This window comes from Cryptotermes secundus, unplaced genomic scaffold (genome assembly GCF_002891405.2).
Source record: "Cryptotermes secundus unplaced genomic scaffold, Csec_1.0 scaffold1674, whole genome shotgun sequence".
In the NCBI taxonomy this organism is placed as follows: Eukaryota; Metazoa; Arthropoda; class Insecta; order Blattodea; family Kalotermitidae; genus Cryptotermes; species Cryptotermes secundus.
The window spans coordinates 69,562-93,017 of record NW_019720598.1 but is presented as its reverse complement, the minus strand read 5'-3'; the positions used below and the strand labels follow the sequence as shown (position 1 = coordinate 93,017).

At 37.6% G+C, this 23,456-nt stretch overlaps 1 protein-coding gene across 1 annotated transcript; it reads right to left on the bottom strand.

Moving 5' to 3' along the window:
* Positions 1-1,519: 1,519 nt before the first annotated feature.
* Positions 1,520-21,980, bottom strand: LOC111870406 (delta-aminolevulinic acid dehydratase). Its single transcript, XM_023862676.2, has 8 exons — positions 21,531-21,980; positions 19,706-19,850; positions 12,475-12,573; positions 12,106-12,226; positions 7,742-7,974; positions 4,406-4,522; positions 4,133-4,232; positions 1,520-1,949 (listed from the first exon to the last, which is right to left on the bottom strand). The coding sequence occupies exons 1-8, from the start codon at positions 21,653-21,655 to the stop codon at positions 1,879-1,881; spliced, it is 1,011 nt and encodes a 336-aa protein (XP_023718444.1). The 5' UTR covers positions 21,656-21,980; the 3' UTR covers positions 1,520-1,878.
* Positions 21,981-23,456: the final 1,476 nt, after the last annotated feature.

Genomic DNA, 23,456 nt, shown 5'->3' with positions numbered 1-23,456 from the left:
GCTGTTTTGAATTGCTTAATATTACCAGTTATTTTTTGAGACTTTGAGGGAGGCTATTGAACACTTTGATGCCAAGGAGTTAACTCCATTCTGATACAGAGACAGGCTTTCTGAATGTTGGAGGAACTTGAGTTTTTGCCTCATATTTATGTTATGGATGTCAGTATTTAAATTGTACATTCTTTTGTTTGTCACAAATAATAGGAGTGAGGGTATGTACACGTATAAGTTTTTAAATAAATCTCTGTGAATTTATAGTTAAAATTTNTGTCGCAGAAACCGATGTTGCTATAACCAAGTTTTACTGTACTTAACATGACAAACAGCATTTACCCTTACATGAACTGGCACTTGAATAAGAACTACAATCAAAAAGGAAGACACTACAGCACTGTGATATTATGCAAAATTTTGAGACCTTTTGTTGAGCTTGCAATTGGAAAGAGAGCTCATAAAAGACAACTCTTAACATGAACCATTAAAAAGGTCTGTACACAAATTCACTTCGCAAAATTAACTTCAGGAGTACTTGACAAGATGATAGCTACTCAGGTGGTCAACAGATTTGCTTCTATTTATAGAATATGAAGGTTCATTACCATGTTCCTCTCACTGGACATGTCATGACTGACATTGCAGAAGTAACATAGGAGATCATGTTATACAAACAAAGTACAAATATTCACCTGCTATGCAGAAAACTATATCAGGTGTCATAAAAATTTCCTAACTGAATTCCCTTTCATATTTAGCACATTTAGTGGCTATTCCATGTTGTCACCTTTTATATAGTTCCCTTTTCTCTTGTAATTGCTTTTTAATTATACCAATATAATCAAATTTGTTCCACTTGGGTACTAGAATTTTTCATACAGGAAAAGTCCACATGGAAATAGATCTGTAGAACAGACATGCATGCCAGAAGTTTCTTACAGAAAAAGTAGGGTGAGCAAGAACACTGACATGGTGGGAAAAAAAAAATATTTTCAGGGCGCAATTTCTTAGCATGTTCTCACTGCACATCTTCCTGTAGTTGCCACAGAACATTTGTGTATAAATTTTCTACCGAAGTCATTCCATTTTGAAATTATAAAAGAACAATCAAACGATTTAGCTCTTTTCATTTTCCCCCCACATAAAAAGCAGGACAGAAATTTCTATAGAACCTGTATCTAGTTTAAAATAGAACTTCATGCACAGTCACTGTTCTTTAAAGCCTAACTGTTTCAAAATAAGAACCACTGCCAGCACATCTCTTCACAACAAGTCACTTCAGACTTCTATATTCTAGAATTTGATTCAACAGATCAGAATGTATTCTATCATCATCTAAAGGCCACGCCATAGATCAAGCAGTTAGTCGCTGGCTTCCCACCGCGGCGGCCTGTGTTCGATCCTGGGTCTGGTCAAGTGGGATTTGTGGTGGACAAAGTGGTGCTGGGGCAGGTTTTCTCCGAGTACTTCGGTTTTCCATGCCAATTTTCACTAACTGCTCCACAATCACCCTCACCTATCATCTTGGGCTGGTACAATAGGCCAGAGGTGGTCACAATACAAGGGACTTAGTCCCACCCCACTAGAAATAAAAAAAATCGTCTAAAAGAGGAATTCTGTACTGTGGTAGTAACACCTCACAATCAGTCCATAAATATTCTAATCACACCTCATTTACGTTTATTCACACACACAGACAGTGCTTTTTTAAAAAATATGTTTCCTGGTATTCTCACACTTGGTTTCAGCTCTGGGTCAAAATAAATAACTTTTGACAAGTTTTCAAGACCAGACCGGTTGTTTGCTGGTATGCATACTGGCAGAAAAAAGCCCTGTGTATGTCTGTATATATACGTATGGATATATGTATGTATATATATATAGTTAATATTTACTTTTCACTTGTAACCAATCTAATATAATTGGTGTGAAGTATGTGATAATGCAGTCAGCACCTGAAATAAAGAACAGAATTGTAAATATTACAAGTGATACAGAAACTTCAAAATGGAGAGAAACAAACATTAAGCTAACTTTTTGGATGTAAAATCCATTTTACCACTGTATTGAGCAATTATCTACATTTGTATTATTTAAACCATCACATACAATTTACGATTTATTAAAATTATTGCATACAATCCTAGATGTTTTGGCCTTTATTATCATCAAGAATTGGTTAGAAAATTATCTAAAATAAATGTAGAACCTCCATAGATGGGACATTGCTCCATTTGTCTCTTATGTGGAGATAATAACATATCATATGTACAAGTAATATTCATAATGTATTACTTATTCTATGGTTATTAAAAGCCAGTCCTGTTAATCTGACTTTTCCTACCTGCAAATAAGAACCATAGGACTTCCTATACATGTATTGCAACAAAATCATGGTTAGAAATATGGCACATTAGAAAAATACAGCTAGAGTTTAATCACAATGATACCTGGCTTTCCAGCCTCCTGTCCAATACACACTAAGTGTCTATTACTATTTCTGGAACACACAGCTGATCACTCAGCTCCTTCTAACATTAACACCTAAGAATGAGTAAAGTCATAACAGAGGCATGTGGCATTTAGATACTGCACTTCAGAATGTATTTATCTGTCCTATAATGAATGTACAGGGGTGGCTTTCACTGCCCTTGCACCTCGTCCTACAGTGGTTTATTGTGCTTTATCTGTCCTTTAAAGTCTTCAGCATACCTAATGCTTTACAATGTAGTAACATTAAATTGGTTCTGACATTCTGAAAATCTATGATACTGTGACATGTTGCGCTATGGAGGACACCCGCTCCCTCCCCAGCGGTGACGTGGCGGCATCGGAGCACTGTCGTTACTACGGCAACAGGCAAATCAACACTCCTTCCCCTACCCCACCAACGGTGATGTAACACGGGACGCCGCAGTTGCTACATAGCCGTAAACAACTCCTGGCAGTGAAGCCCAGCAACGCCGGTACACACGCGACTAGGCAACAAGGAAGCAAGGCGTTTTCCCATTGTCCAGCTGAAGGTTTATAAGAGAAGTACACTGCCTACGAAGACAGTTAAAGTGTAGCAGCCGCCGAAGACAGTTGAGTGAGTTGAGTCGAGTTGAAATGTAGCCGTCACCGGAGACAGTTAAAATGTAGCAGCCGCCGAAGACAGTTGGAATCTAGCAGCAGTCGCAGAAAGAAGAACCGGACGCATGTGTGATAATCAGTGATAGTTTGTGATAACTGAGAAATAATTGGGAGTGTGTGATACAGTGACACTGGTATAGCTCTCGTATTGTACTGTGAATACATGTAGACTACTGAGGACAGTGTGAAGAGATTTGTGTGTAGGGTTTGTAAAATGTGTAAACCTGTAACATTGTGATAATTAATTGTAGCCAAGACTTGTAGGTTGTTAAATAAACCAATTAACAATCTGAACGGTGTCTTCAGTGACAAAAAACACGTTACAATACTGTGGCATATAGACCCATTGCTGGGCAAGGACCTCGAAGCAAACAACCGGATGGCGGACGTTGCTGTGCAATGGTGTGGTAAACACACCTCTACAACAACAGAGTTACTGCTCAGTAAACATGTTCCCACAGCAACGGGGGGAAATGAGGTGTTGTCTACATGGCCCATGCCAAGGAATTATAAGAAAAGAATTGGGGCAACTAGTTCAGTTGAGATTTACAAAAGGCTGAGAAAAGATGGTGCTACAGTTGAGAAGAGTTCTGCACTGGAGGCTGTAATGAAAAGATTAAGTTGAAGAGTACAGCTGTAGAAAGAAGACTATGTGTGATATCTGAAGTGTGTAATTCAGCGAAAATGTAGAATTCCGGTGTCAAAATCTGTTGCCTTGCCAATGCAATAGACTGAGGACACTAGTTCATGTGAGTCAGTGATCTGTAAAGTGCAACTATGAATAGTGTGTTAATGTGGTCAATAAATCCAAGATCTATTCCAAAACCCCTTTTGATAGGCACCCATAAATCATGATAATATAATGTATAAATCGAATCTAAAATGAACTGATTTGATAGTATTGGGATGCAGTAAAATTTACATATGGTAACATACTAATATCTAACATGCATCATGACACGTGCCTAGAACATATGAATTTTCTTTATGTTGGCAATGAACTTACCAGCTCTCCTCATTGAAAGTAAGACTTCTTCCAGAACACCTCGAAGATCAATGGCACCAGCTTTAGCAGCATGGTATAACATTGCATACTCACCGGATACCTAAATTAGTGAAAGTATTAATCACGAAAAATAAGGGCACAACACATCTCTTTACCTTTCAAATTACTTTTAAAACCAATTTTAACATAATTTATATCCTCAGATTACTCTGCACCAGGCAACTTCATATAGTAATTTTACTCATACAAAATCAAGAAATGAACTGTGCTTACCTGATACACAAACAATGGGTATTCTGGATGTGCATCTTTGGTCTGCTTGACAATATCCAGATAAGCAAGTCCGGGTTTCACCATCAACATATCACACCCTTCAGTTACATCTCGCAACTGAAAATAACATACCAGAGAGATCATGAAGATTCATTTGTCTAATGACCTACAGGGCAATGAAAGTTTGGAATGGCAACATGATTTAATTTTACTGCGAAAAAATATACACATACACTGACACATATGGGTGTATGCACACATTTCCTCTGTGGTTATATGATGAATAACTGCTCTGTAACACAATAATGAAGTTCAGAGATTACTTTTTGTGGTTAAAATGGGGTTTTCAAAGACTAATGCAAATGACAAATTAACGAAGAATCATGTCTGTCTGAATTAGAAGTACGAAAGAATTATTCAACAATTAAAAAGCCATCCTGACATTCACAAGGGGTTTATAAGAAAATTTCTTATGCAAAGGATCATTCTAAGCAATGGGAACTATGTGAGATTTGAGATTCTAAAGGCACTGATAATGAAGATTACTATCTTCTGGGATGTGATTTGGTGTAGTCTGATGGAAGTGCACCAAAGCTACAAAGGAATGTCACATCCTAGAAGACAGAATTCTTCAACAGGGGCTATATCTGCAGCAGTGCACGAAACACAGGCACACTTAAAAACCCATAATACATAAACAGCCACATTGGTGTTATGATGCTGCCTAGTTCAAATATTTTAATAATCCAAATTTTATACTTTTTAGCCACCTATACCAGAACTTAATCTAACAATTTCATTTGTAAGAGTGGCATAAGGATAAATAGTTTTGTTTAAAAATCTGCATTCTCTAATCTTGGATCGTGTACTGCTACCATCAATCCTTAGAAGCGATACTAAAACAGCCAACCTAAGGAATAACAAACTCCCATTCTGAAGTGTCTGATGTCACAGGGCATAAATAAACATTGTGTTCTCTCATTTTCAAAACTCTTAACTTTAAGTAATGACTGCTAGAATACAGTGCTAGCCTTACCTACCATGCAAAACATACTATCCCCCCCCCTCACAAGTCCTTTTCTCATAGTAATCTACATTAAGTCAGTCACATTTCAGGTGTTCAACAAGGTATGAACATCACATGAGCACTATGTATAAATTTTCTAAATCTGTAGAGAAATTCTGCTAAAATAAATGATCATTTTTTAATTCAGGAAACTTAACTCATGGTCTAGCATACACATGCATTTTGGCAGTGATCTTGTAAACTTCATGACTTAATTTTTCATTAACTGCTAGTCTTAAACTAACATCACCATAGTACAGGGAATTCTGATACACTGTAAGTTGTAAGACTATACTATACTATTTATAGTGGACATTCCACAGATAATTAAAACACTCACTGAACAATTATAAATTATAAAAGACAAGTCCATCTGGTGTGACTATTTCAGTTTTCTCACTTTATGATTCACTAGCCTTACATGTTTCGATCCATTTGGATCATCTTCAGAAATCATAATGGACTATATTAAGAATCTCCTTACTCAAGTTACATAGGCAGCACAACATCAGCCACCTAGAAGAGAGACAACAGGGGTTATTGACACAAACCGTAAGGTTTATGAATTTTAATTTTGATCAAAGTTTTTAAAAACAACTTTAAATACAGTAAAACTTGGTTATAGCAACATCGGTTTCTGCGACACCTTGTCTATTGCGTCAAATATTCAATGGTACAAACTAATTCCTCATAAAGCAACTGTTTTTATACCTTGCTTAGTACGACATGCACAAATGCATCAACCTCGTATGTAACGTCATTTTCATTCCTGAATTTCTCTGATATCGTGGGAAAGTTCGATGTGTCTGCCCACCCTCACTTTCTCTACTTGCTGACGTGACTGTCCTGGAAGAATACGACCGCGGGCTGCAAGAGGAGCGTGGGTTTTATGCGAAAACAAAGGTGTGGGGTGGGACTGCGTGAATAGTGCAAGAGGACGCGGCAGGTTGTTAACTGCATTCCTTTCCTAGAATCTCGTCTAACAGGACCTCACATTGTCTTCTTACCCTATAGTGTTCCTGCCTAAACCCAGAGAAGTGCAGTAGCGAAAACATGGCAATGAAAAGGAAAGTTTTAAGTATTGAAGGGAAAGAAGTGATTCGTGAAATATTGTGTGTATTGTCAGTGAAAAGCGCTGTAATATGTCTTTGATATTACACATTTGGGCAATTCCACGTTAATGTTACCTTAGTCTGTACTTAGCTACGTATTTCACTAAAAAATGCAACATTTTAACTCGGTTTTTGGTAGATTTTTACGTGACTAACATAAGGCTACTGTGGAAGTGCCCATTTCGGTTACAACGACATTCGTTTATAACGACACCATTTTTAGGTCCCTTTGATGATGTTATAACCAAGTTCTACTGTATTTCTATAACCAGAAAGGCTACTGTGACTGATAGATGGAACATTGTGTACTTGGCAATACATGTGTAATTGATATGACAACTGTTGTGATAGTGGTTTCTAAAAAGTGTTTGGTGCCTCTGAAGATGATCCAAATGGATCGAAACATGTAAGGCTAGTGAATCATAAAGTGAGAAAAGTGAGTCACATTGGATGGACTCGTCACACTGTTAGTGTGACGGACCAAAAATGAAACAAATCAAACTCACTGAACAATTTTACAAGCTTTGATCAAACTTTATTAAATTTATATAAAAACCAAATAATCAGTTACTGAAATTCAATTATTTAATTCATAAAATTTCCTTTACATTATACCAATAAAAGCAGTTTATGCATTTTCCATCTCCCCATATGTTCTACATGTCCTGCCCATATCAGCCTCTCTGGCATTTTATTCATCAACCAAATATTGGGTGCATGTGGTAGCGTAGTTAGTTGAGACACTACGCTACAAGCCGGAAGGTCACGAGTTCAAGTCCTGATGAGGTCATTGGATTTTTTTCAATTGACCTATTCCTTCCGGCTGCACTATGACGCTGGGGTTGACTCAGCCTCTAACAGAAATGAGTACCAGGAATTAATTAAATAATTTTCCTGGGGAGTAAAGCGCGGCCAGCGCGTAAGGATGACAACCTTGCCGCCATCTTTGAGCCGATTGTGTAGATAATGTGGGACCCTCAACATCTCACAACCCTATGGGCCTTCACGGCCTGTTACAGGGATAGCTTTACTTTTTTTAACAAATAATATTTGGTGAAGAGCACAAATTTAAAAGTCCTCATTATTAAAGTTTCTCCAGACTTCTGGGAAACCATTAAACAACATTATATTTATATGCAGATTAAGAACTTTACTTACAACAGCTCGAGTAGCAAGTCCTTTGCTCCCAGGTGGAAGCTGATAACATTTCCGATCACTAAACACAGGTGCAGACTTAGTGACATCTCGGAATGGACCATAGAAACCGGAAGCAAACTTGGCAGCATAAGACAATACACTGACACGATTCCCAAGTCCATAATCAATGAGGCTTCTTTTAATTGCACCAATTCGTCCATCCATCATATCTGATGGAGCCACAATATGAGCCCCTGAAAATTGAGACCCTGGTTTTTTTACTGTAGGTAAAGAAACTTGCAAATATTCTATAAACATATTAATAGGTTTGTCTTCAGGATATAAAGGTCTAACATTTTCTGCATGCTTCATGTTTACCACTTATGCTATATTCTCATCAGTGTGATGGATGAACAGCTTGAATATGACTCAGAGTTTAACAAAATATTGTGTTTCCACCTTGTATCTCCCACAGAGCACTCAATAATTTCATTTTCCTTACATGTCTGTCATATATTTTCAGTAGAATTTTCAGTAGTAATTTTCACATTATTATGGGCAATATATTTTTGCTCTGTTGCAATGGTACAAAATTGATTTGGACATCATTTTTCAAGCTATACTTAATTATTATTACATCCCTTTTCAGAATAAAATAAAGTTTGGTTATAAAACACGTTCCTCACATACTACAGCTACCTAAATCCCCTACTTCTCTCAAAATATCAGATCTCTAAAGGTAAATTGGGGCTTGAATGGCATATGATAACAGTACATTAATTTTTTTATTCATTTATGTAATAACGCTTTCATTTACTAAAACTATGTTCCCCTTCTTTGAAATATGTCCTTATTTACAGAAATTTAAAACTCAAATACTCCTAATTTTATATTAAAATTCATATTATACTCTGTAAAATTAGAATGATTTCAATGATTAATACTTTCTCTATTTTATCTGATAACACCAGTAGCAAAAGAACACGCCCACAGTGAACTCACACAAATGAGTACATTACTGCACTTTTCTAGTTCTATGCACATACACTATTAATGGCTTGGTACTAACAAGTACTACATAACTTTTCCACTTCCCCTCCCCCCAAAGAAACCTTCCTTTTCTTAGATACTGATTAACCTAACAGTAAAACTATGAATATTCCATAATGTAACATAATACTTAAATGAAAAATCATAATTAAATCGATATTTTATATAACACTCAGTATGGCGTTAGCATTTATTATACTGGTGATATCTATAATCATCATCATGAAGCTATAAAACCAATTCTGGTCTCAAATGGCTCTCTCTTCAATGCCCATACTTGACTTCTGTTCCAGGTATCCAGTATTTAAATGAAATCTCTCCACACTGTATAAACATACCAAACCACATTCTTCTGTAGTCAAAAATATCAAATCAGATTCAGTCTTTAGGTCATCCAAAGTGTCTTTGTGTCCGAATTAAACTTCCCATGTACAGTATATGTTATGGTCAGTCTTTTGAATTAAAAATAAGATCTAAAAGTTTGTGACGATGGTATATTGCTACAGTATTATGTTTTGGGAGGAAATTAAGAGGAGATTGAACTGGGTAATGCTTGCTANGTGGAGAAAACTGCATAATGAGGAGCTTCATAAATTGTACTCTTCTCCAAGTATAATTAGAATGATCAGGTCAAGGGGGATAAGGTGGGTAAGGCATGTAGCATGAATGGGGGAGATGAGGAATTTGTATAGGATATTGGTGGGAAAGCCAGAAGGAAAGAGACCACTGGGAAGACCAAGGCGTAGGTGGGTGGACAATTTTAAAATGGATCTTAGAGAGATAGGATGGGATGTTATGAATTGGATTGATCTGGCTCAGGATAGGGGCCAGTGGAGGGTTCTTGTGAACATGGTAATGAACCTTCGGGTTCCATAAATTGCTGGGAAATTCTTGAGTAGCTGTACAATTGGCGGCTCCTCCAGAAGGGCTCAGCTCCATGAGTGAGTAAGTATTATGTTTTGGACATTATCCATCATCTTTTCTATTTAAAAAAAAAAGTCCTGTTTCTTTTTCAAAACACGTTTTGAANACAATTTTAAAATGGATCTTAGAGAGATAGGATGGGATGTTATGAACTGGATTGATCTGGCTCAGGATAGGGGCCAGTAGAGGGTTCTTGTGAACATGGTAATGAACCTTCGGGTTCCATAAAATGCTGGGAAATTCTTGAGTAGCTGTACAATTGGCGGCTCCTCCAGAAGGGCTCAGCTCCATGAGTGAGTAAGTATTATGTTTTGGACATTATCCATCATCTTTTCTATTTAAAAAAAAAAGTCCTGTTTCTTTTTCAAAACACGTTTTGAAGACTCGATTCTGTCCCTGTCCTCAGGTAAAACCTACTCAGTTGGGTCCAATAGATGTGTTTTGAAAAAGAAACAGGACGGTTTTTTTTAAATAGACAAGACAATGGATAATTTCCAAAAACATAATACTTGCAGCTTTTGAATTACACCTCGTCAGCTTTGATTTTAATTGTTTAGTACAAAACAGTTAGAAGAGTTAATGTATTACACATTCTTATTCATGTATTTTTATAATCAAAATAAATAAAAGAATGGATTCATATAACAGTTAAATAAAATGTGCTAAAATACATCCCATAAAGGTTCTGACAGAATACAAGCACACTTTGGTTGGAAAACATAAACACAAGAGACAATATGGAAGATCTCAGCATAGATGGGAGGATAGTAAGATAAATCTTACTGAAACAGGTGTGAGAATTGGACTGGTTTCATCTGATTCAGGAAAGGACTTGTTGGTAGATTCTTGTGAACACGGTAATGAATCTTTGGGTTTCACAAAACTGTTGGGAATTTCTCAACTATCTGATAAACCATCACTTTCACAACGAGCATTATGCTTCAGGGAATAAGAATCAGGCATATATGTTAGGATAACAAAATTCATCCTAATTTGAAGTATACACATATCTTAAAAGTCAGTTGTGTCCTTGCTACACAGAGCATCCTATATCCTATCACTGAACATGAAACAATTTTTGGTGTACTGAATGACAATGGACAACTATCAGAAGGTTCTATGGAAGACTCTGTTCCTGTGGAATCGGTCTTATTGATGGTTGTTGACTTCATTGATGAAATACTGGTTCTGAAAATTAACATCAAGTTTTTAATATTAATTTAACACTTTCTTCAAAATAAGAGAAATAGTTAAGTTTTCCATTGTTTAATTAAATTAAAAAAATAATTAATTAAATAGGAAGTAGAGAGAGACCATCACTCCTTAGGTGTGCCGGATGGGGCCCAGAGCTATTCTGGATGTGGTAGCAAGGAGGACAATCCCTACCTATGTTGGGAAGCAAATCCTGGTCACCCAGTTCACTGACTGACTGAGCAATCCCTATTCACATTTGTTTCAAAAAAAAAAAAGGAATTTTATTTAACATTTTTGCTTGAGTGTCATATCCAGCAACAGTGACAATGTGACAATAGTGTTTCAACAGTTTATGTATATTGTCTTGACAACTTGTGCTGTCTGCATGAAGCCTGACTTATATACTCTATTGGACCTAAGATTTATGATGTATAGTTATCATGAATTTGTAATATGTGACATCTTCTACAACGAGCCCTACAGGGAAAGGATTGGATCGATGAAATGAAAATAAATGTAAATGTAAATGTAAAGCTGAACTAGCAAGCAGGGCAGTCTCAAGATCAACACTGAATTCACAAAAGGGGAACACACAAAGAAAGTGGCTTCAATGGGAGCTGAAAACATGTAAACATAGTAACATATGAATTTTATATATCATGCATGGACAATGGTTTGTGACCTGTTGTGATTTATTTATCTGACATTCATACCAGTGAATCTAGCCATAAGTCTAATAGAAAAGTTGTCAATTTACATTTCACATTGTAAAAATGAAACATTTCCCTCTTGCAAGACTATCTGTGAAGCCCACTACTGTTTAATGCAATAAAGTCTACAATTTTTCTGTTATAACTTTTAATACAAAACTTGTACATAGTTCACGAATATACATCTGCCCCTAATAGTTCACTGATTCCTCTTTACTGTATTATACACTACCTTAGCTTACATGTAAGGCAAATCAAAACTGCTCCATTTAGTGTCTTTCAACACTACTGTCTTCTCAGAAGTAATGCCATGTCATTTGGTACAAAAGTCAATGTCACACTCCATAAGATAGTAATCTTCTTAGTCACCACTGTGAAAACCTCAAATCCTACATAGTATGTTATTATTTGGAGTTGTGATTGTGAAAGGAGGGAGGCTGCTTAAATATGTTTACCCTGGGGATCAATGTTCATTCTTCTCACATTGGACTCAAATATTGAAAATACCTGCTTGTGCATAAGCCAATGCTACCTGTGCAATTCGTTCAATGCTGGCTTCATTATCAATGACTCCATCACTGCTCATAATGCCACAATGGCCATGGTTTGTATATGCACACAAACATACCTGCAGCAAGTAACATATATCACATTACTTTTATGAAGTTTCTGGTATAGCAGACAGGCCAGAAGATTAAACATGGAATAGTCTGGTGTTCCTCTATGAATGTACAAACACATACTTACTATTAAATCTATAATGGTGACAGATAATGTTTTCAGTTCACTAGTACTACAAACGATGGAATGTTAACACTATAGCTGGTCACCTGCTGAGTGTTCAAATGTCATACCTTATTATAACTGCTTACTTACATCACACATGATTATAAGATCTGGGAAGCATCTTCTTAATTTGGGTATCACTTGAATTACTGGATTTCTTGGGGAGTCAGCATATGATCCTTTCTCATCCTGCATCAAACCATGAATATTTATAAACATGCCAGAATTCAAAGAGGCAATATTGCTTAAACTGGAAGGACAGAACCAAAGTAACAACTCTTCTCAATTACTGTGCGTGGTGCATTGTTTTACTGAGAGGCAGAAATAGCAGATACAGAACTGCATACATGTATGACATGTCAGAGGAAAAAACAAAGTCAAAAGGGGATATATATTAGAACTTCAGTTTTAAAATCCAGCACAGAGTGATTAAAAGTAAGTGATATTTAGGAAATAAGTAAACAGATTTATTTTCCTGCATCTAATTTTCTGTATACCAGTAGTATAGAAAAGAAGCTGCTCTGAAAAACAGTTTATTATTGATACAGTACACATCTTGTATGAGGGTTAGCATGCTCTTCATTCATTCACTCATTCGTTTTTATTTTATCAAAATACATTGATATAGAACATGCCCATCTATATTATTATCAAAATACATTAATAATTATGAATTTGAATTTATTTATGATCTATAAATCAAATTACTGGTTGACTGCATAGGATATGGAGAAAGTCAAGTACAATACAAAAACATAGTATCTGTACAGTAATACTTTTGCTTGAAAAGTTTATAGATTATAATATAGTATTAATATTACCATGCTAATTGGATACATATTGCACAGTCTGCAAATAAGCAAAATGATACAGGAACATGCTTGAGAATACACTGTAGCTTAGAATTGATACTAGTTACTGTTTGTTTACATTGAAATATCTCCGTATGGAGGAGTAAGTAACGTTTCAATGCTGTTTTAAATTGCTTAATATTACCAGTTGCTTTTTTGAGACTTTGAGGGAAGTTACTGAATACTCTGATGTCGTAGGAGTGAACTATTTTTGATACATAGATAGCTTTGCTGAATGTTGGTGGAAGTGGAATTTTTGCCTCATATTTATGTTGTGTATGTTAGAATTTAAATTGTACATGCTTTTGTTGTCTACCACAAATACTAGGAGTGAGTTTGATTTGTCTCATTCTGGTCCATCACGCTATTAATTACAAAGTGGATATTTTTCAGTCCAGTGTGACATACAACTTTACAATACTTCAGTCTTTATCACCTTACATGTTTCAATTCAAAAGAATCATCCTCAGAGGCGCACCACTACGATCAGGAAACACTGTCACATAAGATGTTTTAATGATATGCACTTAAGCTATGAATAATGCTCACTGTATAAATTTTGTTATTATCACAGTTAGTTTTGATGTTGTCTTAGGCATTCACGATGACGCTTCTTGTAGTGTAGATTATGCTGTTTCTTTTAAGTGTATTTGCTGGGTATTCTGATTGGGATTTTCCACTGCACACAATATGATATTCGCTTTTCCATACGGTAGCCTCCCAATGTATTTAAAATTGTATTAAAATTTTCTTTTGTATGTAAAAAATTAGTTATGTTAAAATATCGTGAGCCAACTTTGGGTCTCGTTGTTTTCCTTCTGATGGTGGGAGATGTCGTTTATTTCTCTTGATTGTATATTCTTATTATTAGTCGTGTAGTTTACGTGCATGCTGTGTCGTTTGTACTAGGAGTGAGAGTTTGTACTGTGAGTGAAACCGTAATATTTTTAAGTTTTTAAAAAAATCTCTGCAAGAATATTTATTCTTGCCATCCTGTAATAATTCTAATTACCCTCTTCTGCATCTTGATGATTTCAGTGCTATTCATAGTTTCCCCAGAATATATGATATAGCGGAGTGAAAGTAGGCACAGTAAACCATTTTCATTACTTCCTGAGACATGTAAGGTTTAACAGATCTGAGCACATAACAAGCTCTACATAGCATGTGTAAACATGCTCAATATGTAATTTCCAAGACAGCATTTTTTTTTTCCTTGGCACTACAGCCCCAGTGGGCCTAGGCATACATCCATGAACTCCGTTCACTTCGGTTTTTCTAGATCTTACACATACGGTAGGACTCCTTGGGAGAGAGATCAGCTTGTCGCAAGGCCTCTACCTGCAGACAAACACAGAAAAACGCACACAAACATCCATGCCCTGAGTGGGATTCGAACCCACGATCCCGGCTTCAGAGCAAGCGAAAACAGTACATGCCTTAGACTGCTCGGCTACCGTGACCGGCTTCCAAGACAGCATACTGTCTATAATTAATCCAATTAATGTTGTATCATGTGCATTAAAAATTGTTTTCTTAGTGTACCTTACATCCAGGTTAATTTGGGGCCCATTTTTTGTTGTACAATTGTTGTAAATTGTATGAGATTATAAAAATTATAAAAAAAAATTTTAATGCTAGTGGGGTGGCACTAAGTCCCTTGTACTGCGGCCACTTCTGGCCCACTGTGATTGTGTAGCAATTGGTGGACTGAAGATTGGCAGGGGAAACCGAAGTACTCAGAGAAAACCTGCCCCAGCACCACTTTGTCCACCACAAATCCCACATGACCAGACCTGGGATCGAACCTGGGCCACCACGGTGGGAAACCAGCGACTAACCGCTTGAGCTATGGTGCGGCCCTGAACTTTTATTTAAGTATCGGAATATGGTCATTATGTCACCTACAAAATCTGTGGGGTTAGAGTTGGTAACTATTATACTAATATCATCTGCAAACAGAATTTGTTTAGATTTATTCTTAACAAAGTTTGGTAATGAGAAGATAAGAGCAAAGAACCTAGTATGGATCCTTGTAGGATGCCATGCCTTATTTTACCCCATTCGAAGCTATCTGACTGCTAAAGTTTATGTTTTTTATTTCCACCCTCTGATATTTATCAACAAGGTAAGATTTAATCCCATTATCAGCTTTGCCACTTATCCCACATCAATTTAATTTGAGCACTAGAGGATCACAATTAATGCAGTTGAACGCTTTAGCTAGATCACAGAAGATCTCGCCTACTAGTAATTTTTTATCAAGGGCATCTATGATTTCATTACTTAGTACATAGGTTGTTTTTTCTGTTGTTAGATTTATCCTGCATCTAAACTGCTCTTTCGCTAGTATGTTGTTACTAATTATGTGTTCAAGCAGTCTTATATATTACGTTTTTCAAGGACTTTTGAGAAAGAGGTCAGCATGGGCATTGGTCTGTAGTTGGAAATATCCATTCTATGACCTTTTTCAATTTATGGTTTTACTATAGAGTACTTCAGGCAATGAGGAAAGACTCTTGATAAAGGGGATGTATTACATATATGACTCAGAAGTGAGATAATATAAGGAGAGTTGACCTTAAGTAATTTAGTGGGTATTTCACCATACCAACTCTTTTCTTTTTATAGGTTTAAGAGATTTAATGATGCTTTCAATTTCCTTTGTTGTCGAAAATTTGAGTTGTATGTTCAGCAAGAAGTTATTTAAGGCCTGGGCCAGATAGTGTGATGGATCACTATTAATGGTGCTTTTATGTTTACCCTTGATATCACTAATACCAGCATGGTCATCGTCGTTGAGGAAGTATTCACTAAGGACACTAGCAATAACTTGTCGATTACCAGGGGAATCGACATCCACATTTATTTCTTGTATGCTGATATTGTTATTTTAATTAATTCATTTGTCTGATTCTATTTTTACAGTTCCCATGTGGTTTTAATTGTTGTTGTTGTTGTTCTTGTTGTTGTTGGTACAAACTTATTAGAAATATAGCTTATTCTATACATCTGCTTATCAGTAGCCAATTCATAGAATTCTTCCATTGAATGACAGCATCCCTTTAACAAGCAAGCCCTTCAATTCCTCCTTAAACTGTTTGTTCTTACCTACTTGTTTTATGTTGTTAGGCAATTTGTTATACAAGATACAACCTGCTACCAAGGGTTCTAAATTATGTACATACTTATTATTATTATTGTTATTATTATTATTATTATTATTATTATTATTATTATTATTAGAGGGGGTGGGTTTCCCTATGCACTTAGACCAGTTATTGGTCCATTGTGCATACCCCTTTAATTTCTACTGTCCCCATACCCTACCGGTACTGGTGCGTGCTATCAGCCCCATTCAGCCAACGAGGTCGGCCGTCGGTACCTGATATTTCCCCCATCTACCACAAGCATTTGAAACTACTTGGGTGGGAAATTGTTGCCTAATTTCCCTCAGAGGTCTCCCAGAGGCATGAGGATCTTTTATGTGCCATAAATCTATGACACGGGACCCACAGCTTAAGTCCCTCCCAGAGGACTTGTTCCCTGAATTTTTCCACCCTTAAAAATTCCACAACCTTCACCGGGTTTGAACCCGCTTACCTTGAGTCATGAGGTGGGAACGTTACCCCTAGACTACGGAGGCCGCTATGTACATACTTATGACAGTCATTATTATTTGTATCGTCATATGTTGGGTGTTTGTAACACAACAAATAACTTCACGCCATCTTGGATGTAGCAAATTTATTGTATACTCACTCTTACATTTACACAATTTACAGTGTCCAAATTACTGCCATCTGCAGTATCACAATTACTTCTCCCACTGTAGTCACTGCCATTCACTCGATACAACTTAACAACTCGTGGCTGCTGGACCTCAACTCATACTGAATACTCTCTTAATGCTAGTAACTCTCTCTGACAAATACTCACGTTATTTAGCTTCCACACTGACAACACAGAAAACAGTTACATGATAGCTACCACTGTTATGTAACATCATGTATACTGAGTGCCTAGCAATAGTCTCTTTATGGACTCGCCTGTTGTGTGATGTCGCAGCATAGCAGGGAGGGGTGCTTACCGAGTGCTGCGCAGTTACAGGATGAGTGGAGTGTGTGACGTCACTCGCACTTCCTATTGCACAACCCAAGTGTTCACAGAGTTGTCACCTAGCAACATGCCAATATAATCGCCCTCTGTGGCTTAACAGTTCCTGCATAGAGCCAATACGCCACAGTATTGTATGCACAAGGGTTGGATAAAATTTGGTGGCAACACTGCCGTAACATGAAAGTTGTGCATCAGGTGGCACTAGCGCCGTCTGTAGCTGATGGCAGAAGTTCAGTTGAAGTAGTGCAGTGAGTGGCTCTGGTTGTGTTTCATTGAGTTGCATTGTGCATCGTCTTGAAGTGCAGGAGCCCAGTTCAAGCACCCTAACAACATGTTTATGAAACAAGAACAATGCTCCTGGATGTAAATTGAAGTTGCATGAGGTCGTAGTGCAGAAAACTGTTATCAGGGACTGTGAGAAGCATGTGGTGATGCTGCTTTGCCATATCGCACAGTGCCACAATGGGTGAAATTATTCCATGAAGGGAGGAATGCCATGCAGGACAGCCATCGTTCAGAACGATCCCATGTTGACAACCACATAATTCAGCTTATTGCTTCTTTGCTGGATGTCGATCATCAATGGGCTGCACGGGAGTTTGCTGCTGAGGTAGGCGTACGTCACAAAACTGTGCTCCACATTCTGCATGATATCCTTGGATACCACAAAATTGCAGCACGTTGGGTACCCCATACAATGGCAGAGGTGCAACAATGGCAATGTTATGCAATTGCACAGGACCTGTTGGACCGGTACCAGAGGGAAGGTGACGACTTCCTTGGAAGGATCGTCACTCTGGACGAAACTTGGGCTCACTCATACGAACCTCACTTGAAGTGACAATAATGTACCTCAATGACAGACGGTAAATGCTGCCTACTACTGCAATTTCCTGTGCAATCATCTTCATCCAGCACTCAGGAGAAAGCGACATTTGTTGGCAACGAACCACATTATCCTTCATGACAATGCAAGGGCTCATACTGCTGATGCTGTCAAGGATCTCCTTTGCCGCTGGCAATGGGATACTGCAACATCTGCCATACTCACCCAGTATGAGTCCGTGCAATTATGATCTCTTTGTCAAAATGAAAGAACCACTGCGAGGGACACGTTACAACACAAGAGAGGAGATTATTCATGCTGTAGGGCAGTCACTGCTGGACATCAACAGAAGTGGACGCACTGATGGTGTACAATGCCTTCCACAAATTTGGCAGAAGGTGGTACACAGGGGGGGGGGCGATTATATTGAAGGAATATAAGTGTGTTTACCTCAGGTAATAAAGTCATTTCAGAAATGTAGAGGTGTTGCCACTACTTTTTATTCAACCCTGTATGTATTTCTTTATTTACAGCAGAGTTACACTTATCTTTCATATATAAGATTGTTTTCTGAACATATAGCAAGTGTACTGTTAATATTTTTAGTTGCTTAAAACTATCTCTATATGATTCCAGTTGTTTTAACCCTGCCTGTACCTTACAGCCCTTTTTGAAGGGTGAATATTCATCTAGTAAGTGCCTGCACACTCTATCCCCATACAATTCCATATGCCAGAAAAGGTTAAATCAAACCATAATACAGCATTGAGCGTACATTCATTATCAAGTATTTTAGATAGTCTATTAATTGTAAATAAGTAGCAGCTAATTCTAAAGCGAGTTAATACGTACTTCCTAGCTCAGGTTACTGTCAATTATAACTGCAGGGAAATTAGTATTTTTTATGTTAAATATTTCCCTATTCCTTATTAGGACAACATGCACATAAACTAGAAGTGAATGGTGTTATACAATGGGAGATACTTCCCTCAGTGCTGGCTAAGACACAGGCTTCCCTGTGTCCCTTGAGGCAATATATTAAAACAGACCAAGGATCTCCTCCACCACTACTGCCACCACTACCGCCACCACTACCACCACCACCACCACCACCACAACCATCTTCATGGATCAGGCCTATCTATGGTCCGTTTCATTCTCTTGATGAGTCTATTGTCTGTCTTCCATTCAGGATTAAAACGTTCTCCAAAACAACACATCAAGAAGTTTTAGCACTTCACAGTATGAAAAGTTATATAAGGTACTTGTCTCATATTCACTTCAGATTACTGTCAGTACATGGACATTTATTGGGGTTCTAATGATTTAATAAGATATGATAAAGTATGGCTATCATGTTACAACTTCCAGATTGTTATAACAGCCCGTACTGACTGTACAAATGTCCTTGCTTTTGTAAAGTCAGTATATTTGTGAGGCAATCTGGAGTCTTTAACCTGAAACAAACTTGGTTTTAAAGGCATGAAAGAGTTCCAACTTTGAAGAAGTAGTGATAATCACCAACCTTTAGAATTCCATGTTCTACACCAAATAGCAGTACTAATTTCAGCCCTTTATTCACAATTGGTCTCAAACATTCCTCTATATTGCTGACACCATACTGGACTACTCCTGGCATGCTTTTAACATCTACCGGTTTCTCGTTATTCCTAAATAATAGGAAGACAAAAGTTTAAACTTTACTGGCATTGCTGTTATTTATTACATCTACATTACAATCAAGACCTCCCATTAACTTGGGGTAGAACTCTCACGTACAGAAGTACAGAAGCCCAACCACAGCTAGGCCAACATGAGCAAAGTGTTCATATTTATACCCAATATCCTCATGATGCAAGGGGTTGTTCTACATGCCAATGAGCATGTTGAGTGATGAATACCATCTTGCATTGCATAACAGTAGTGTAGATCAGTTACAGATACTGCTGCTGCACCTTGGTATACAAGAAATCTACTCACATTTTAATTAGAATTTACAATTAAGAGAAGAATAAAGAAATAAGGCAGAGCTCTCCAATTTCAAGCCACTGTGGAGTCACACTGTACCTTATGTATGTATGTATGTATTTATTTTGTCTCTATAGATCATTGTTACATGATACAGGACAAGTCAGTTACTGTATATTGGCTGATTACACTAAGAGAATAAAGTTACAACACTTAAAATTGTTTACAATAGTTAAGATTTCACATAGTGTGAGGTGGAATCCATATTAGGTCCCCTCGGCACGTCAGCTTCCATATGTCCTATTGTGCCTGTACTGGTGATAATGTTTATGGAGAATTTAAGTACCTATCTGATGACTGCACTATACTTAGATACCTACCCATGGGCTCATTATAAAAATATATTTCTTTCAAATATACTGATTCAGATATCAATCCTGCAATGATTAAGCACAAACACACAAATTAAGAATTGAACTCACAGAACTCAAAAACATTTACTTGAACTAGTAATGCCCATGTGAAAATACAGGTGCCTATGGCAATTGGCCAAAAGATGACTTGGTGACTGAACATCTGCAAGCTGAGCATTTCTCAGTATTCAATACAATATGTTGTAACATAAAAGGGTGTAATTATGTCCCAAGTTAAGAAAATAAATGCAACTGACAAATGTAATTATTAACGCATTACTTCTAACGTCAACAGTAGCAGTGCCATCTGTTGTCATGCTGTGTGGTTATGCTCATGAGCAAGACTTAAGTGGCATGCACTGTGACTTTATAGTAAACTCCCAGCAAGGTGATCTCACCATTACATATGGGGTAGGGGCTTATTGCCAGGCTTACCATGCTAAATATCAGCTGCTGAAGTTAGATCTGAGGTTCTCATACTGGTGGCTGAATATTACTGTCTTCTAGAATACTGTGATAAAGCCTAGAAAAGTTTTCTAAGTTTTAAAGAAACTACAGCCTCCATCTTCAGGGTCAAAGGACAACCAAGATGGTTAAAGCACGTTTCTTCACAACAGTAAGCTACTGGACTACAGTGTTACTTCCCAGAAAACAGTACTCTTAAGCCGCTAAACATGCTACATTGTATGGAGACGGCATACGATCATGGAGTCATATTAATTCCATAATTTTCCGAAGTTCTTTATTAAGTGTCGTGTGAAATAAACTGGAAAATTACATGAAATACCTCGAAAGCACTTCTCGTAAGTGTTGTCGACAAGAATGGTCGTCTTTTATACAGGGCAGAGAATCGTTAAAACTTATTTTGGGGAACAGGTGGAAATTGTCCCCGTCCGTATACGGATCGCGTGCCGCCAGTTATAATCCCTGTGGGTAGAGTAAGGACATCAAAGATAACCTTCAACTTACCCAACAAATACTGGAAACACCAAGTTATAAGGCGAAATTTCAACATTTGATGTTTGTAATTTTCGAAGTACAGGATGAAAATATCCACTATGAAGCAGATGTCTAGCTTCAGGTGATTTCGACATAATATACTGCACTCCAACCAACGTACAGTCGTAAAAAACTTCACACAGATCAACTTCTACGTAAAACACGTGATTACGGTGGTGCTGATTATTATACCCTCTACCAATATTGAAGATGGAACTTATGGAAAAGTGCAGAGCACAGTTACCGTCTAACAGGTTTTATCTATTCTTCGAGATAATTTAGGTAGATTATGCACCAATTTATTTAATCAAGAAGATTTTTTTTATATATGATCCTGAAACTGCTGTTAAAACAATGTCTGCATGGCGGAATTGAATCGTGTTGAGATGCCGTAGTTGGCACTAGGGATCACTGTTCAACACATGGGTAGCCATCGGTAGCAATCGGTAGTGATCGGTAGCAATGGTCCGCCCGGTCCAAGGGGTCCAAGGTTCCGATATCTCGATCCGATAGTAAGGCAGCTGTTTCTGCCGGAAAAGATTTTGTTTAATGCTCTGACCCCTCTGACCCTGTGTAGTTCATACTCAGCGATACTGAGTAAAACTGAGGCAAGCCGTGTCATTCACTCTTTGAGGTATAAAACCGATGTACTACCACAAGGATAGTAAAGCTGGTAGAAAAATAGGCGATAAATGCAAAACAGTTAATTTTTATGAACAGCAATTCTCACCATAAGCTGGACCTTAAGTTAATAAAATGACATGTTTGTGTACAATTTAGTCATTTTCAGGTTACATAAGGCCCCAGATTAGTGTTATCTATGGTAAGGACCTTACGTAATTTATAATCTTATTACATATCAGCGATGCACTCATCAGATTCTTGTTAACAGGCTCAAATTATGATGCATAAATACTTACTTACTCATGGAGCTGAGTCCTTGAGGAGCAGCTAATTCTGCAGCTACCCAAGAAATTCCCAGCATTTTATGGAACCCGATGGTTCATTACCATGTTCACAAGAGTCCTCCACTGGTCCCTATCCTGAGCCAGATCAATCCAATTAATACCATTCAATCCTATCGCTAAGATCCATTTTAATATTCTCTACCCACCTATGCCTTGGTCTTCCCAGTGGTCTCTTTCCTTCTGGCTTTCCCACCAATATCCTGTATGCATTCCTCGTCTCCCCCATTCGTGCTACATGCCCTGCCCACCTTATCCTCCTCAACTAGATCATTCTAATTATACTTGGAGAAGAGTATAAGTTATGAAGCTCCTTATTGTGCAATTTTCTCCAACTTCCTGTCACTTCATCTCTCTTCGGTCCAAATATTCTCCTCAACACCCTGTTCTCTAACACCCTCAGTCTATCTTGCTCCCTTAATGTCAGAGACCAAGTTTCACACCCATATAGAACCACAGGCAAAATTATAATTTTGTATTCACTGGAGTTGGCTCTTTCTAAGGGACCCAACTGAGTAGGTGTCTTTCTTTCCCACCTGAAGATGGAAACAAATCCAGTTTCCAAAACGTCGTGTCCTCTATTACCTAAAATTCCAGACAATGGAAAAAGTCCAAAACCTCAGTAATTCTGTGTATTAAGCACAGTATTCTAGAAATGATTTGGATTGAAGTGGCCACAACATATTTTAGGACATTTTCCTCTTATTTACCCAAGCAAACTAGGGAGAAACTTGAGTCAAACTTGAATCAAGATACATTACCATTTTCTGAAGTAATGTATATATAGGCTGCACCATAGCGCAAGCAGTTACTTGCTGGCATCCCACTGCGGTGGCCTGGGTTCGATCCTGGGTCTGGTCAAGTGGGATTTGCGGTGGACAAAGTGCCACTGGGGCAGGTTTTCCCCGAGTACTTCGGTTTCCACTGCCAA

Coding starts and splice junctions, on each gene's coding strand:
- LOC111870406 (XM_023862676.2), bottom strand. CDS start 21,655: ATGTCGAAATCACCTGAAGCTAGACATCTGCTTCATAGTGGATATTTT. Junction 19,851..21,530: donor GTGTTTCCAGTATTTGTTGG/GTAAGTTGAAGG, acceptor CCTATTATTTAG/GAATAACGAGAAACCGGTAG. Junction 12,574..19,705: donor TAGAACATGGAATTCTAAAG/GTTGGTGATTAT, acceptor GGTTTGATGCAG/GATGAGAAAGGATCATATGC.